We start from the raw sequence: 18962 nt of genomic DNA, 5'->3' as shown, positions 1-18962 counted from the left end.
CATGGGTGTGTACAGCATACATGCTAATTTTCAACACCAGTCCATACAGCAAACAAGTTTCATAATCAAGCAACATCATAATGTAAATAAAGAAGTTTATCTCATGTGCAAAGTCTAGTTAATTAATTGTATTGACACAAAAAATTAAAATCATAATATTTGGGTCCAAACTATATACAACAAAACCCATAAACATACACACAAAAGAAGGTACACTCATTAGACCTGCCCATCTCCCATCTGGTTTTCCAGCAAATTAAGACAAGTTTGTTACATTAACTAAAATCTTTTTATCAGTGTTGACGAAGAGAGAGAGAGAGCTCAGCTCTGTGGAGTCATGTATGTACTTATCTACAGCTAAAGCCTAATCAAACCAGGAAATGTGACTTACAGCCCTCAACATACAGTGAGTCATAAAACATCCAATAGAGTTTGTTTTCAGCCTCTTCTAAATCACATTTAAGGTGTTTATCTATCAAATGTGATAGGCTAACAATATATTTAAAAATTGTATGTGCACATTTATTAATGCAAAATACATTCAAACAGTCTACATGGTAATTTATGTTTTCCTTATTCGTTTCTCGTTGCTTTTAACGACTTTTGGACTTTGCTGTTTATAAATCAGCACCTGTTATGGAAATGGAAATTCAATGCATGTGCATTTGTTACATTTGTGTGTGGGTAGATGATGGTTATAGGCTACTTGAATGTTTCTACACACACACACACACACACACACACACACACACACACACACACACACAGACTCTGACTATAGTTTGTTTTCCATAGTTTAGTTTTCTGCCACCACATCAACAGACCTCATCCTCCCCTCCCCCCTCCGACATCCAGCCTCGTCTGAGACGTTAAAAACCCTTGAACTCTTATTGTGTCAAATCACAAGTACCTTTGCACACCTGTGAGTTATAATGTGGTTAACAACGAGCTGTTTTTATCTGTGACTGTGACACCAACCGACTCCTGCGGCGGCGGCCGACCAATATAGACGCTCCAGACGCAAAGTTTTTCACAGCTCCACTTTTGTTCTAACTGTCACAGTCGTCTTTTTGGTGCAGTGTGTGTGTGTGTGTGTGTGTGTGTGTGTGTGTGTGTGTGTGTGTGCATGCATGATGGTCTAGACTTAAAGGTCTGGTGCATGTAGTTAGCATGGACAAACGAGTACAAACTGCTTTTGTTTATTTGGATGTGGGCGTATGTGAGAGACGGTCAGAGAGAGAAAGGTCAGTGTAGGCTTGCATTGTAGGTTTTTGTGGTCAATGATTGTTTATAGCAACAAAAAAAATTCTTCATAGTTTTTTAATTTGTTTAGCCTAAATATCGCACAAAAGTTGAAAATGCCCATTGCAAGCTCCCAGTGCCTGAGTCGATGCCTTCAAATTATAATATTATAATAACTTTATTTATATAGCACGTTTAAAAACACAAGTTTACAAAGTGTTTTACAAAACAACATATAAGAGACAAGTCACAAATGCCATAAAACCATAAGAGATGGACTGCAAGCAATACAGCAACACATGAACCCAACAACAAGTTGAGACCAGGAAGACTCCAATTAAAATGCAGTATGCAGTTAACTAGATCAAATAAATAAAAAGGGGGGTATACATGATAAAAAGAGATAGGATTTGATTGTTTGGTTGAAATTGTTTGTAATTTATCAGACTGGCAGTTTTGAATTTAAAATGTATTGAAATTACAATGGTAAAAAAAAAAGAAAAAAGAGAGAGAAAAGCAGAAAATCTTGCCCTCTGTATCAGTATTTGGTATTTTTGCTTGTTGAAAGATTTCTATTGTACTCATTCCACTGTACATCCTCTGTCGATTATTTTTCCTCTCTTGATGAGTAATTGTATCAATTGATAGATTTATATTTTTGTTACTAATACCGCTGCCATAACAACAGATCACATTTGTTATTATCATTTGTTTGGGATTTTCAGATTCATTTAAAGCCGCTTCTCTGGAAAAAGGTGTCATCCAGATGTTTGGCGTACAGATGTGGAAAGCCGTCATAACAGTTACTGTAAGTATAAATATTGTGTGGGAAAAGTTTCCAGATTTTTCCACCAGCAGGAAAGAACATTTTATCTTATCTACCTGTTGTTATCCAACCAAAGTGCTGATTCACTGCCCGCTTTCTACTTTCCTTTCTCATCCCTCATGGGACGATTCCTTGTTACCCTGCCCAAAAACACTGGAAACCACAGTTGTTTTCCCACCTACTCATGTGGGGGAACAGAAACTGGTCGTCACCTGACAGCATGGATTCTTGTGGGATGAGTTCACTGAGTCAGCCTCACCTTTTACCAACCAGAGCGGGCAACAGTGACATTTTGGTATCTACTGAACATCAAACTGAAGTCGTACAACTTCACCTTCCCTCGTGACATAGACGCCTCCTGACTCAGCGTTAGATAAATTCCTCCAGTCGGTTTTTTAAAAGGCCCAGATGAGACTGCTAGAGGCTATACTATAATTAATACAGATGATTTAATGCTCCAAACATGTCACAGGAGGTCACATGCAGGATCAGCACACGCCGGCTGACTCACGGGGTCGGGTCGGGATTATCAATAATATAATAGGTGGATGTGGAAGCTGTGACAGCAAAACACCACAGTCGTCAGCACGTGGGAAAGCCCCGAAATAATACAGTGGCCCACTTCGTTGTTGTTCCAAATCACCAGGTGGTTCAATACGAGCGATCATTGGTGTCCAAAAAATTTCACATTGTGTCCGTATGTGGAGGAAGTTTCTTTTTTTTTTAATCACCAAAAGTAAGAAACTCCCCTAAAATATCAACAAAGCTGAACTTACTGCTGATTAAATATCCTATTTCAGCCATATACTAGCTACATCAAGTTATATTTGTAAGTGTAGTTATACAGTCATGTGACTCAATGCTTTTGGGAATTTCCTCATAAATTCTGGAAAGATGAAAACATTCATGTCTATTACCTAATCAGTCAGATTGTTCCAGATCCTTCTTTTTCTTAATCGGCATCACTAATGTGCAGTGGTGGTGGATCATATCCAAGCCAATATAAAGTACTGTAGATGCAGGGGCTCTTTAGGCCTACATTTATTTGACAGCAGTAGTTACTTTACAAATTAGTATTTCATTTATAAACTCATGAAATATAAAATGTTAAAATGAGAGAAGATAAGATGATGCAGTTGAAGTTAACTCATTGTGGTTATTCCACTTTTATATAAGTCATCTGAGTACTTCCTCTTACACTGCTAATCAGAAAGCACAATACTTTTTCCATATGTCATACACCATAGCCTTTAAATGTCCATTTGTGCTGTTCAAAAACACAATAAAACATTTGAAAAATGAGGCATAGGTATGACGTATGAATGATTAAATGCATGTAGACTTCGATTCCCATGAACAAGCTGTTGATGATGTCATCCTGTCTTTAATCAAAAACATCATCAGTAATAATTGCTGCCTAATAAAACGTCCCATGTGAGAGCCAAGTGGTGTTGACGCCATCTGACTGATTTATTCTCTGGTAAAGGAAGCGGAGGTCACAGGCAGAGTAGAGATGTTCAGAAACACGCTAAAACATGAGTTGGGTCTGACTCACTGGGACTTTGACTGATCGTAACCTTCACAATGTTAAACAAAAGAATTGACGTCAGCTATGGTTCCTGAGCGTCGACCACTTTACTGCACTTTTTTGCTCACATGCGGTATAGAAGATGTGGTTTGCTCAAAAAAATAAAAGAATAATAATAATCTTTATTATGGACTCAAAAAAGTGGTCCACTCTCATACACATACACACTTAACATACAAGACAAAACAAAGCAGACAAACAACCAAACAAATAATATAAAATACAGTAATTTGTCATTGTTAGTTTAAAAGAAACAGTGCAAACTATTGTGCCAGTGCTTACGAAGCCTGGATGTGAACCGATATCCCATCATGGGGCAGGTTAAGGCCTTAATAATGCAGTTATCAGATAGAAAATAAAACAAAAGCAAGAAAAGCTGCACCCCACATGTAAAGAGCATGATCTGGGCCTGCTCTGTGTGGAAAGAGACACCAACAGCACATTCTCCTGAGGTTTATTATGAAGATCACAACAACCGAACATGTGGGGCAAGAAGACAAGACACACGACTGTCTAGTAATCCAGGCGGTTCACATTAATGTATAAGTCTCACACCTATGCATGTCTAATCCAGACTCATATGCCTCTTGTGATCTGACAGTGTGGCCAGTCCCGCACAGTGACTTCTGAACCCAGATCGTTCCATCAGAGCCCCAAAAGCCTCGGAGGCCCTGTCCCGGTATGAGGTGGCAGAACCGTGGGGAGAACCCTGCACGGGGAGAACTGTGAAGGGGAACATCTCGATTTTCTTCTGGCTCTTCATCTCGCTGGAAAGCACCTCGCAGGCGTAGCGAAACCAAACTCACCCCCACTGACAACAAGCACTTGACAAAGCTTTGTGTAGGGTGATGAGGGTGCGGGTTGACATTCACTTCACAGTGTTTCATTGTGATGTAGCTCTCTCTCTGTGTCTTTCTCTGTCTCTCTCTCTCTCTTTCTCTCTCTTTCTCTGTCTCTCTCTCCTTTTTGGGAGGGGGGGTGGGGTTGTTGTTGAACCTGGAGAGAGGAAGCAGTGTGGGTTGGATAGATGAAGGATGAAGAAGAAGAAAAAGAAAAAGAAGAAGCTAATACTGAATTACTGATCAAGCCTGACCTCTAGTGGCCTTTGTGTAGAAGCACACCTGACCTGGTAAAGCATCAGACTGTTTGGAGGGGGGGGGGGGGGGGGGGTATAAAAACAAACTACAATTCACTCAAATAGCCTACATAAATAAATACATAAAAATACATTTTCTGTGCTCCACTATGCTGAAGATTTACAGAGACTTACATTACACCATTACACCACCACCTACTTAGTTGGTACTTGGCTGCCTGTGATTAACTGGGGCTGCGAAGATTAATCACTTGACTGAAAATTAATCTGAAATCTGAATCTATTTTAATAATCAAACCATTTGCAGGATCCAGTTCCTCAAAATTGAAGATTTGTTTGGGGGCTTTCTTTTTGTCATGTCTTTTGGATTAATCTTGGTCCTTAAGAAATCTAACATGTTACAGACAAAATGATCAAACCAGAGTGGAAATCATTTGGTTGGTTGAAACATTAATGATATTTTCTTTTTCATGTTGTCTATTAACTTTGTGGTGAAATAAACTGACAAGGCTTAACTTTAATTTAAACCAGATTAAATTTTAGTTTACCGAACCAGTTTAACATTAAGAGAGATCCAATTGAAAGAACTGAGCCGACTATTACACATGGCAGTTCAGTTTTTCTCAAAGGAAAATAAAATTGAGCTCTTCTCCTGAGCTATCACCAGTAGCTACTGTTACAGTAAGCTAACTAGTATCCATAGCAGTTATACCCCCCTCTCCACCACTTTATCATACTTACTATGTTCTGCCAGCATTCAGATTATTTATATATTTATTTATGTATATATTCATTTAATTTTAAATGCGATCATGTGCACACTTGTCCCTATATTGATCGAACAGAGTTTAGATTAAGTTTAAACATGCCTTTACTAAAATAATCAAGGTTAATTTGAAATGGTGCAACAGACTCTGTCTTCATTTTAAACCTGGATTCATTCATTTTAAACTAAGTAAAGCCAAATTTTGTTTGGATCTAAATCAATCGAGCCATATTGGAGCACTATGAGTGATTTCAGTGAGCTGAATTGGCTTTGCAACATATTTCATGTTGGCTCGTATAACTTTCACCCCTCCCATTGTATGTCAATATAATTTATAGTTACTGCATGTGTGACATGCTTGAGCAGGTAAATCCACATAGTGAACAATGGAGCAGCATCACCCAACGATAAAACCCTGTGATCGTGTGTAGAATGAGACGGGACATGAAAAGGACATATGAAATGGGTGAGAAAAACGTACAGGCAGAAAAGTGTGTGTCCACTTCTCTCACTCACTGTATTCCTCACCCTTGTGTCATTTTCTCTTTCCTTCCCCTCCCTCTCTCCCTCTCTTTCCCTCCACCCCTCTCACAAAGAAACCAGAGCTGCCAGGACATGCTGAGCAAAGTCTCACACTCCCAGGGTGTGGCTCTCTGGGTGTGCGCATGTCATAATACATGACTCATATCTCTGTGTTATTATCATCTACGTTCTTCTGCGTGTGTGTGTGTGTGTGTGTGTGTGTGTGTGTGTGTGTGTGTGTGTGTGTTTGGTGACTGTTCCTATGAGTGTGACCATTATTTACAGTACAGAACAGCTCAGTTGGCCGGTGTCCCTAACACAGACTTTGACTGGAGCAGATAACAGACAGTCAGACTGAGTTTAATATTGCTAAACTAGACTTTACAATGAATTCTGGCTAAATTATAAAGAAAAATGGCCAACCAAGGAACAGAATCTAACCACTGAGCTCAGAAACGTTTTGTTCTAGTCCAGCTAACAAACAGCAATAAGTTTAAACAGTGAATAAAAACCTGATTTGTGAACAAAAATGGCTGCAGCCTCTTCAAACTCTTCATAAAAATGGTAGCAAATGACAAATTATGTACCACATTTCTCTTGTTTTTAGTTGTTTAGCACAGCTTTCTTAGACCCGAGTTAGCCTGGGGGTAAGGTGTCTAAAGTTTGTGGTTTGAAATGAGTCGGTTTATATTTTTGTATAACGGTCTGATTGAAATTAAATCAATAAACAAAGCTAAAACTGAACCTGTTCACCACTAGGCCTCAGGACAGGTGCATGTTTTTTGTTAACCAGGCTCTGACGCTTCAACGTATTCATCAGTTTGAAGAAAGATAACACACACACACACACGATATTGAAGAGCCAAAATGTCAGCATTAAGTAGGTTTTCATCAGTGTAGAAGAAACTGTGTGAGTGTGGGTACTTTATACACCCCCAAAATCTGGACAGGTGGCAAACGACAAGTCTTTGTCCAGACACGGTGGATCTTGAGTGGTTAAACATGTTCACTGCTGCTCGGTCTGGCTGAGATCACGTGACTGATGTTCCACCTCTTCACTTGAAATTCTTTGTCTGTGGTTGCTTTGTTTGCACAGTGTGTTTAGGATAATTATTGTGCAGCTGAATCATGCGCTGTCTTCCAATGGGCTTTGATGCCTCTGGCTGAATCTGTGCTCCCATGCAGTATGATCCTTACATGCACCTCTGCATTACACCCTGCTGCTTCTGTCTGCTGGGAAATCACAAACAAATGTCAGTGTTGCCAATACAGGGCTGTGGCCACACCAGCCGCCATGTTTGACAGACGATGTGGTGTCTTATGAGCTGTAAGAAGCTGTTGACGGAGGTTGATTTTGTTTATTCTGTTCATAAAACTTTGTCCCAGGACAAAGGAAACATGTCCGCCTACATCGGTGAAGTGTCTTCTGGTCGTAAAAGTTGTTTCCACAAGATTTGTGCACCTCCTCTCTACCACATTGTTTGCTACTCTTTACTTTTTTGAATTGATTATTCTTTATTTTGAACATATAAAAGAAGAGAGACAAGAAAAGACATATAAAATAAGTCACACATGTTATAGTTTCCCAAAAAAGATGACTTCGGCAAACCAACCACTTTGATGTCTGACAGATTTTGTTTTAAATTATTTTTATCTTCTTTTTTTCAATGGTTACTTTTTCACTGTGACCTCCTTTGTGCAAAGTTAAATAACAAACAGGTGCTAAAGTGTCCTAATACCACTGAATCCTTACAATTTGGGCACCGTGTCTTCAAAGGGCTATACACCTCCTACACAGTTCTTTTGATTATAAGTAAAAACACTCAAATTAATGCTGAGACATGGCACTTTTAACACATTATCCATTATTTCATTTCAAAGTAAATGTACATGGAGCCCAAAGAAGAAAAACTGTCAAAAAAAAGTTCTGTGACAGTTTTGCATGGACAAACAAAAATACCTAAAATTAACTTCTTCCTCTTCCTCCTCCTTTATCACTCTCTCCTGTTCCTCTTTCCGCCTCTTCACCCCTCGAAACATGAAAACACAGTCACTGAATTGTTCAAAAAAAGAAAAAGGAAAGAAAATTCAAACATTGTAACCTCTTCAAAAAAGAAACTTTTTATTGAATAAAAATACACACACACTACCAAAAATAATCAATTCATACTACAGCAGAAAAATAGCAGGGTGATTTCCAGAGGTGAATGAAAGCAGACATTCTCTACAGAACAACGTTTACCCACATAGTGACTAATAGTGATTAAAAAAAAGCTGGCAGCTGTCGAAAAAAACTCATCTTTCACCTTAGCTTCCCTCCTGAGACACACAGGAGGAGTAACTTCAAGTGCAAACCTGCCTGAATCTGTCCGTCCTTATCTGTCCTCAATTAAACACACAGGACCAGTCAAAAAGCTAGGACACACTTTCCAAAACAGTTCACTGGTACTGGATCGCAATTAAATCAGACTTAACTACTTAAACATAGACGATAAGTGAGATAATAAAATCCTAGTGTCACATTTTCACCGTTGACATTTGAATTTGGATTTAACGAGACAACGTGATGAAGAATCTAAGGCACAAGTTTGACACGGTCTATTATTGAAAGAGTCTCATGAAACAGCAAAACGACTACAGCATCATAATCAAAACTTACAAATGCCTTCTTTTTTTTTGTTTTAGAAAATACATGATTGGTCGTCTGTTTGTTACATGGAAAAAAATCTTTTCATCTTTCAAGGAATTCAAATTTTTTTAGTCTCTCCTCTGAATGCCCGCACCCTGAAGCAATGAGAAACGAGCAACTTTAACATTGTTCCCTTTAAACCAACATTTTTGACATCATTATTAAACAAGGCAGCATGCTGGAGTTTAGACTGAAGACTGATACAGATTTATTGATATATTTTTTTGCCATAAAATTCAAAAATGATAATGATGATCTTTTGAGGCAAATGTATTTTTAAAAGTCAGTATTCATCTTGATTGGCTTCCAGCTTAAAGTGACTCGGAAGCAACAAATGCCACTCAGCCAGAAACACCTCTTCTTCCTTGGTATCATACCAACCTATCATCACACAGCTGTGCCCACTCATGTAGTATATTTTTAGTATAGTGTTCAGAACGGATACAAAGACAGCACAGCAAACTCCCACAGTTATACCCCTTTGGTAATAAGTCAATATACAATTCTTTGAAACAGCAGAGGAGAATTGTCCAAAAAAACTAAAATATGCATGGAAAAAGGTGCAAACACAACTGTTCAACTACATATACATCTCCATATGTATAGATTACATTCAGTGGCAGAGTCCAAGCCTTTGCTTCCATCTCACCTTAAACAGCAAAAATACAGAAAAAAGAACTGAAAAAATCTCATTTTAACATTTTAACACACAGGACAAAGACCAGATGATGACTAATGATTCCTTTTTGCATCCTGTACAAACACTTTAGCTCTTTTACCAACATAAAATCAGGCTATTCTATTCTTTACACTTTATGACATCCCTTTAACTAAGTGCACTTGGGTGGTCTTGCATTGAGTATTACAGGTAAAAAAGTACAGTAGTTAAAATGAGAAATATGTTGTAGTTGAATGCAGAATGTGAAAAAATATAAATGGCAAAAACCATTGCTGACTTAATCTAAAATATAGGTCTGTACATCAACGTAGATGTAACATCCAATCCACAGTTCACTTCCTGTAAGATTCACCCAGTGTTCCCTGGATGTCAGAGGAGCAGGAGGAGTTTTTCCACCGTTAACTGAACTGGGCCATCGAGGATCTTTGGTGAAATGGGACAGTGTAAAAAAGTGTCAATGGCCGACGCGCAGATGGCGCTCTGAGTGAAAACCGGAAATGGCTGCAGTCGGGTGGATGTGCAAGGTTTTTGTCTTTAAGCGGAGGAGTAGATGTATTTGACTTTGGACTGGCCGCTCAGCTCGTCCTCGTAGCGCGGCAGGCAGCAGAAGAGAATGGCACAGCCGATGCAGAGGATGGTGGCGCCCCAGCCGAAGCCGTAGGCCCAGGTGTAGTAGTAGTGACCTTCGAAGATCTCCTCGTTGAACTTGACGGGGTAGATGATGAGAGCGATGATCTGGAGTATCACTGCAGAGAGAGAGACAGAGGTAAAGAGAGAGGTCAGGGAATGAGGGACGTTAATTCTGATCAATGGAAGTCGAGTTAGAAAACAAACAAAACAGGAAACTGTTCTAGTCTGTAACGCAGCTGGATGGAAACACAGACAACACCGACACCAGGGTGTGAAAATACCTTCACATCACTGTGTAAGCCTTACATAAACCAATCAACACCAGTGAGATGGAGGTGAATCAGCATCAGAACTGACGCTAAGACGCAGCGCTGGCACCGATGCACGACTGTCACCGGTTCCAGAGAAAAGGGTGCGACACCTATTCATCCAGACAGTGATGAGGTTTTTCAGCCCTTTACGCTTTCGTGTAAAGCAGGTCAACAACTTTTCGCTGAGGACCAGAGGGCAAATTTGATTTCACCCTGATTACTCCTGGATTTTTCCTCAAAGGAAATTAATCAGCTTTTGATGTCATGCGAGGCCAGGAGCGTGTCACCCCATGTACTTTGTTTAACCCCACTCACTGCAAGTCTTCCACTTCACAATTTTCAAATGCCTAACTCAGGGGTTTTGAGTTTACATTATCAGTCTGTTTTTTTTCTCCACTAATCCATAAATTATTCAATCTATAAAATGTTCAATTGTCTTGATTTGTCCAACCAACAGTGCAAAACCCACAGACACTCAGTTCACTGTGACAAAAAAGCTCAAAATCTCCATACAGAACTTAAATACTTCTTTTATAATCAAAATTGTTGTTGTTTTCTGCCAGTTCATAAATTAATTGACTTACGGCCACAGAGTTAAGATCTGAACAGCAACTCGTCAAGCGTTTTTCAAACACCAAAGTTTGAATATTTGGTGCCAAACAGGAGTAAATAATTATATATCTATACTGTCCATTACTATCCAAAGCTCAGATACATCAGTCAGTACAAAGATTAAGAAAAGCTGAATACTTTATGTAGCTGTCAAAGAACGTAACCCCACTGAAGAGCTGGTTGGTTGGTCATTACAAATTTTTTGATCTCCAGCTTCAAACTTTTCAAAAAATAACTTTAATATCTTTGTAATGTGCCTTAATAGATGTACGAGATGTGGCGTGTCAGTTTGATGGACTAGTTGAGAAACACACACACACAGACTTTGGTTTGAATATTTCATTGACTGTATAAAAAAAAGAAATCCTATAACTGCAATGCAATGATCAGAGTTTGATTTGCATGATCCACAGAGAGAAACTAGAATTTAAGTTATGATCTAATTCTTCTTTTCTGCATTTCTCACTGATGCATGAGTCACTTCTAGGAGCTAAGTGGTACATTTCTCTGTAGCTACAGCAGCAGTGTGAGGCAATTTCACACAGAACAAAACTCCCTCTGGCACATTTAAAAAAACAAAAAAAACAGGCATCACAGTACCTGTGAATTTCACCTGTCAGTTTAGCAGGGAAAGTTTGTGCAATTGCGTGCGTCTGTGACTGCGCATGGGGATGAGTCAACAGACTATAAACCAGACAAAGCCGTGGTAACGCCACACCAAAACCTCACCCTTCCCTCCTCTGACCGAAAATGTCCGACTCACACACTCTTTTCACACTTTTTTCCACTTCCTGTCTCTTTCTTAACGTCTTCTTTGTCTTATGTCACATTTGCATACATCATCGTGTTCACCTTTACTCCTGTCCACAAAAAAAAAAGCCCTCGAACACCCAGCTGTGTTTACCACCAGTGGTGCCACACAGACGGTTTCAGTTTTACATACTGTACCAAGGTGGTGTGTCATCTGCCACCACCGCAACACAATTGAATTACTGTGTGTCTGCCTGTGTGTGTGTGTGTGGCTCAGCACATTTTAAAATGATACTTGAATAATTCAGCAATAATAAATCTGTCTAGAAACAATGTGCTAACCGCTCAGTGTGATCTACAGCTGTGAAAGGACATTTCCTTCGATAAAGAGTTGTCCCAATAAAACTGTCCACTCAGTTTTTTTTTCTCCTTCTCTCATTTGCACAAATCAAACTTTTGAATCAAGCCCTGACTTTTGTTCTCCGACACACTTTAAAACAAACACACAGGCCTGTACATGTTAGTACTGTACTGAGGTGGTAAACCCTGAGGCGTGTTTGTTATCAGTTACAGAACATCTCATTTACTTTATTGCAACTGCAGCTGGATTATTGTGGATGCCAATCTACGCCTGCTATTTTCTATTCATGTGTGTTTGTGTGTTTGTGTGTGTGTGCGTGCGTGAGAGATCTTACCGACAACGATCAACAGTATTCCTATGAAGGGCAGCAGAGGGATGTTGAGCGAGCAGCACAGAGCCACACAGGAGATGATGAAGGCGATGACGAGGACGATGAGGCCGATGATCATCAAAGCAGCGACTGCCTGGGCCCAAGCTGGAGAAGGACACAAACACACAAACAGACAAATCAGTTGCATGCTTTACAAATGTGATGTGTGTTACTTTTCAAACTCAGTGTACACAGAGTGGTCACTCTTAAAATTACAGTCCTGTCACGTCCACCCTGAAACATTTTCACACTACACTGACACCGAGTCGAGGCGGGGATCATAATTTCCGCCGGGAATACGTGAACACGACGACGTCACCCTCAATTTTTATACTTTCAAGTTGATTTTCCTTCTCTTCAAGTTTCACTGAACATTGTTCCCCCGACACCGCGGTCCAGATGAGAGGTGCTGAGTTAATAAAAAACATATATATATTGACAGCTTCATTTGAGCGATGTTCAGCGAGCTTTACAACAGCAAGTGCTTTGTAGACACTGAGCCGAGACTGCTGGGACTGTATACAGCCCATAATCAAGAGCTGCAGATTCTTCTGAAAAGATGGTAGACATGAAAATAAGATGTCTCTGCCTTACGTCAACAGATATCTTCATGGCACGTCTTTCTTTCTTTATGTTAGGAACTGTGCAATATTGAATTTTACTGTCTTATCGTTGTTGATTGTGTGTATGTCTTTTTTTATCTTCATTGATGTTTTTAAACCACATGGAGGTTTGCATTTTAAATTTCGTTTGTACCTTGGTATGAATGACAATAAAAGGAATTCAATTTAATTCAATGTTATACTAGCATTACCACTGTTTATTATTATTATTATTAGACAATATTTTCAGGTGTCAGTCAGACCGAGGTGGGAAGCATTACAGCATACATGGTTCCTGCCTGGGAATTAACTCCGTCATCTACTGTATTGTGTTGCGTCTGTGTGGTCGTTAGTCACTGTTGCAGCTCTCCCTCCTTCGCACCACTCACAGCGGTGGTGGACACATGACAGCACATTCCACAAGTGTACTAAAGTTCAGGCAGGATATGGAGAGAGAGAGGGAGGGAGGGAGAGAGAGAGAGGGGGTAGCTGTCTACTCGCTGCACACACACCCTTCCACACCCTTCACCACGCACTTGCCTTCTTTGTCATTCCCTGACAACCTGAGGACACAGCCTCTATAAAATAAAAACTGTCTGAAGCAAGACACTCACATAGAAAGAGTGGTCGTGGATGTTTTGAGTTTAAAACTATATAAAAGATGACAGATGTGAACTGCTTCACATGAAGTCTATAGAAAGATGCTTTGTAGCATTTACATATCTTAAATACATATACGTATCTCAGCTTTTTGTTTGATTGTGCTCTGAGCAGTTTCATGGTGTCATGTGGGATTAAAATAAAAAAATATTCTATGCATCTAATCTCCATTTAAAAACATCCAAGTCAAAGTTCAACACACAAAACAATGATTAATCTCATTTAAAATTATGCAGATAGACCTCACATTTTTCTGCACACGACTCCAGCCAAACCCACTGTGCGAATTTTCAACACACACACACACCATTACACCCAATTCGCTGTAACTGGATCAGCCAACACCCTAAATTATTCATGACAACTGTGTTTGTGCGTTCCAAGTATTGCCCTACCTGCCTCAGCCCGAGGCACTTTTCTCACCGTGAACACATGGACACGGACAGAGAAACACACACACACACACACACACATACACACACCGGACTAGTTCAACTGGTTCAGGCTAAATCTCTTAACACACAATAATGTTAAGTGGCGTTCGAGCACGGCAACCGCACACTGTTCCTCTTCATTCCACTGTGAACTCCTCAGCACTGTCATGTCAGGACCAGTCTATTTCTGTCAGACTTATCTTGAGTTTTAAACAAACAAAAACTATTTAATGTGAGAAACTCCACCATAGTTTTGTTTTAATTATCCCTCTTCCAGATTAGACTACCCAACAAAATAACACGTGAGTGATAGTGAGCCACCCTCGAGGCTAGACACAAACTTTCCCACACACTGTGAAAGTTACGGCCTCAAAACAATAGCAAACATTAGTTTACTGTCACTGTTAGTGCCATGGCAACCTGACTGAAGATACAGTCAAGACCATTTCTGTTTAAATCGCACGGAGAGTAAAACCAAAACCCAAAATGATAAATATAATCAGCTTAGCATTCCAACTGTGGTTTTCTGACATCTTTATTATGCGTCATTCATCTGCACTGTGGTGGATTTAACGACGTTTAAACTTCATAAACATCCATCTTCACTGCACTGCTTGAGTTCATAAACTGAGGAGATAGTGATGCACAATCTGAACCTGGAGAGTTCGGCTTTTCAAATTAACATATTCATATTGAGACGGGAAAACAAGAGAAGAAACAGGCTCCACTTGTTGGATTTATATCAGAGTTCTTGTATTTTTGGGTTCAATAGTTCACGAATATGAAGAAGATTCAGCCTTTAGTCGATGTGTGTGTGTGTGTGTGTGTGTGTACTACAGCTTAGCATTGTTGCATTGTGTTCTCATTCCTGTGTGTTTGTTTCCCCTTTAACCCAGGAAATGCCTGTACTTCGCATTTTCAACTGGAGCTGCTCATCCTGAATCCTCCCACTTAATGCCAGCCAGCTGTTTAACATCTGTTTTCTCCATCAGATCAAATCTTAGGAGATTAGGCTGCCCCCCATGCACGTTTACGGTCAGTCAGTATGGAAACAGGAACAGGTTATTTACTGTAACACTTTTAGACACAAACCAAGTCTCCCACACATGTTGCATACCAAACAAATTGGTTTGTTCTACAAGTGCGAAGGGTTTTTCTTTTTAAACCTTCAGTTCCAGTCTTACAGTCAAGGATAATATTCATCAAACCTCTTTTTTTTTTTTAAAGCCTTTCATGTAGGCAGCAGGGATCAAGTTGGCACCCAGTCTTTCCTTGAACAGATCTTAATGGGACACCTGCCCAGTCGGCAGCTCTGGGAACTGGAAACACAGCACACAATGTTTCAGCTCTTACTTTAGAAAGTGCTTTTTTTGGTATCGGCTTGAAGAAAGATGAAAAGCTTTTAGTTTTAACTCAGCTGGTGACTTCAGTGACAGAGGTGGCCATGAGGGAGCGGTGACTTCATTCATGTAGGAGTGGGTAAAAGAGAAGAGCTCCTACTCAGGACTGACTCAATTACTCAGTTAGCCAACAACCATTTTGATACTATTTCAGTCTCTCTCTCCATTCAAGTTTATTAAAAACAATATTTTTGGATCGAGGGCTGAAAATTACTAGTTTAAATTTGTTGCCACTTGGAGCTCTGGGAAATTACGCTGGGTATTTCCTGATGTTTTATGGAGAAAACATCAAATTGAAAAAATTTTATTTGATGTTGGCAAATTAACCAATAATGAAAATAATGAAATGAGCTGTTGGGGAAATGTTTTCTAATAGCTCAAACGCTACTTTACTAAAACTAGGACATCTGAATTTCTTATTGTCTCATCACCACTGGTGCCAAATTGCCCTACCCATCTATATGAAAGTAATAAATCACTTTCCATAATTACTTTAAATATGTTTTCCCAGTGATACATGATCAAACATGAAACCGGTTTTAGTCCTGTCCCCACACATTCACTCATCTGAACCCTACAGCACAATGTCTGTTTGGTCCAATGCCAGTATTCACTGCATCCTACATCTGCACATGTCGTCTACGCCGTTTGTGTTTGTTTCCTAAGTTTTGACTCCACCAACATATTTCCCGCTACAAAGTGTTCAGACCACATCCGTGATTCAGGAACGCTCGGAGGAACCTCGGGGTGAAAATGTACCAAACATCCAGTCAGTGAACTTCTGGCAGCTGTAGTCGTCTTTTGTTCGACTACTTCGGTCCTGCTGAGACTAAAAAAGGAGACGCGGTGGAAAAACAGCAGCAGTACACAACTCAGCCCAAGAACGAAACGTTTTGATCTGAAACTTCAAATGAGACCAGAAGACACAAAATATACTGTAAACACAAGTGTTTTACAGGTCTCACGGACTGGATCTATGTCATCAGTGTTGAACTTGAGTCATTAAAAAGAGACGTCATTAATGTGTCATGTTGCGTTGTTGTTGCACAGCCCAACTTCCTCAAAATCTTAACCTACGTAAATTGTATCCGAGAACAGAGAATCGCCCTTTTTTGCCTGAAACCCAGTTTGAACAATTGACCAATTATCAACTATTTGTGGTTATAATTGAATTATTGATTGATTTGTTGACTACTGTGTTGCAGCCTACAACATTAGATCAAATTGACTCATGTACCAGAGTTTCATACAAGTTAAGAGAGACTCATTTGGAATAACAACCATTAGAGCTCTGCAGACGCTGCTATACAAGCTATAACCTGTTTCATGGCTTCCTCTGATACAGGTATATGTTTTGTGCAGAGAAAGACTGCGCTCACCGGTGAAAATCATGAAAATGAAGGACGGGAAACCATGTCTGTAATGTTGCGGATGTCTGCTAATGACGATACTGTATGGAGCTGCAGTACGTGCTATTAACGAGGAAACCTTCATGGCGTGTGATAAGAACAACAGTATCGTCTTTGTTGATGATATGGGTGTGGAACAACGCACACACACACACAACCTGAGAGAGGGAGTATGACAGAAGTTTGCTTTGCCCACAGCGACTGTTCAACATGTCTCAGTTCGCTGTCGGTTGGAGCTCCACCACTGAAGAGGGAAAAACTCATTAACACACTTCTGTCTATATACACACACACAACAGATCAGTTATCTACAATGTTTCCGTGTGTGAGAGGTAAAACAGCCATCTGAAAATCCTTCTCCTCTAATGGCACCTGGACTGTGGTAATGCACATTTTAAAGGACACAGACAACACAGTGTATGAATGGAGATTTAATATAATAGCTGCCGTCTGATTTCATAAGATTTTATCCAGTGTATTACTGCATCAGTCTGATACGACACTGTCCAGCAGCTCATACTGGATCACAATGTGCCTTAAAACCTGATAAAGGTGACATATTTCTGACATATCTCCAGGGTGTTCAGGACTTTTTCATCAAATCAATTTATTTTTTAAATAGCTCAGTTTCCAGTTTCTCTTCCTATTGCTTTCATTTTCTCCCACTGGCTCTCATTGAGTAAGAAGTACCAGTATTTGGATTAACTTCTTTTTAAAGCTTTTCCTTGTTGTAAAAACTGGTGCTGCGTGGCTTAGAGTCCACTAAACAGTTTGGAGAGTTGGATAAACTTGGCTTACAACGAGGCAGAAAGTTCAATAAGCATTTCTCCCACAATGACACATCCACACTTCACATGGTAAAAGACTAAGAGGCTTTTTTTTTTTGTATAAACTACTTGCATGAAACCTCTCTCCTCTCTCTGCTGTAGTCATTTGTCCAGGCTGGACATGATAACAACAAAAAAAGAGCAGCTATGGTAACAGTGAGGACCAAAGTTCAGCCTGCCCTGAGGCCTTCCTCCTCCACTCAGCCGGGGCTCTTTTTTTTTCCAGGTTGTTGACAGAGGTCGAGTACTTCGAGTTTAATTTTACATCCCAGCAACACACCATGTTATAATTTGTTCTATTTAACCACCTATTTCCCCCTATAATCTAAACATTTGCCAGTAATGTTGTTTGGCACAATCGACCTATTGTGTGTGTGTGTGTTTCTCTCTGTGTGTTCATGTGTGGTGTAAACCGACACTTACAGTGCTCCTCCATGAGAGACTTGCAATCCCACACGCTATCCCTGCCTCGGCACCGCTCCCACATACTGGCGTAGTCGGACTTGCCGTCCTCGTCCTCCACCCATCCCGAGGTGGCGGCGATGGCGATAATGTCAAAAATAATGGCGAAGAGCAGCAGCAGGGGCACGATCCACCTGCAGCGGGGGTAGGCGATCCCACAGCGAAACATGACCGACGATCGGAGGAGCTGGAGCTGGAGCTGGAGCTGGAGAAGTGGATAAGACGCAGCTGGACTGGACACCGCGGTGGAGGAGCTACTCCGGACGATTATATATCGGCTTGGAAAGAGTGGTGTTGCGTCTATACGCGTAAAGTGTATGTCGCTATGTGGGTGTAGGCAGGGCTACTTAGTAAAAGTGCCCCACCCGGCTGTGTAATGCAACCTGTGTCGGTCGGGACCTGGAGGGCTGGGCTTGTCTGCTGGAGCAGTTTTTTTTTTTTTTTGGAGCTGAGTCAGGTCAAGCCCAGCCCCATGCACACTGTGTCATATTACACATCCCCAACAAGAAGAAATACACTGAAACCGATGAGACACCTGTTTTAATAGACGCGCTGACACCCAATATGATGGTAAACGTGAGTGATTTGTAATTATAGGGAAACAACAGGTAGCGGGTGGGGTGAGAGAGAGAGACCAAAGGAGTGAGAGTTGAGTTTGTATAGTGATGCAATACACAAAGCTGCCACAAGACGACACTCATCTCTGTGCAATATAGATCAAGGAAA

At 40.3% G+C, this 18962-nt stretch overlaps 1 protein-coding gene across 1 annotated transcript; it reads right to left on the bottom strand.

Moving 5' to 3' along the window:
- Window positions 1-8133: 8133 nt before the first annotated feature.
- perp (p53 apoptosis effector related to pmp22) lies at window positions 8134-18654 on the bottom strand. Its single transcript, XM_085799600.1, has 3 exons — window positions 18198-18654; window positions 12407-12547; window positions 8134-10154 (listed from the first exon to the last, which is right to left on the bottom strand). Exons 1-3 carry the CDS (start codon window positions 18403-18405, stop codon window positions 9943-9945), a joined length of 561 nt encoding a protein of 186 aa, XP_085655726.1. The 5' UTR covers window positions 18406-18654; the 3' UTR covers window positions 8134-9942.
- Between the last annotated feature and the right edge of the window lie 308 nt (window positions 18655-18962).

Source organism: Trachurus japonicus, chromosome 15 (assembly GCF_045865225.1).
Source record: "Trachurus japonicus isolate A0001 chromosome 15, Traja_1.0".
Taxonomy (NCBI): Eukaryota; Metazoa; Chordata; class Actinopteri; order Carangiformes; family Carangidae; genus Trachurus; species Trachurus japonicus.
The sequence above is the reverse complement of the archived record's forward strand: the minus strand, read 5'-3'. Positions and strand labels throughout refer to the sequence as shown.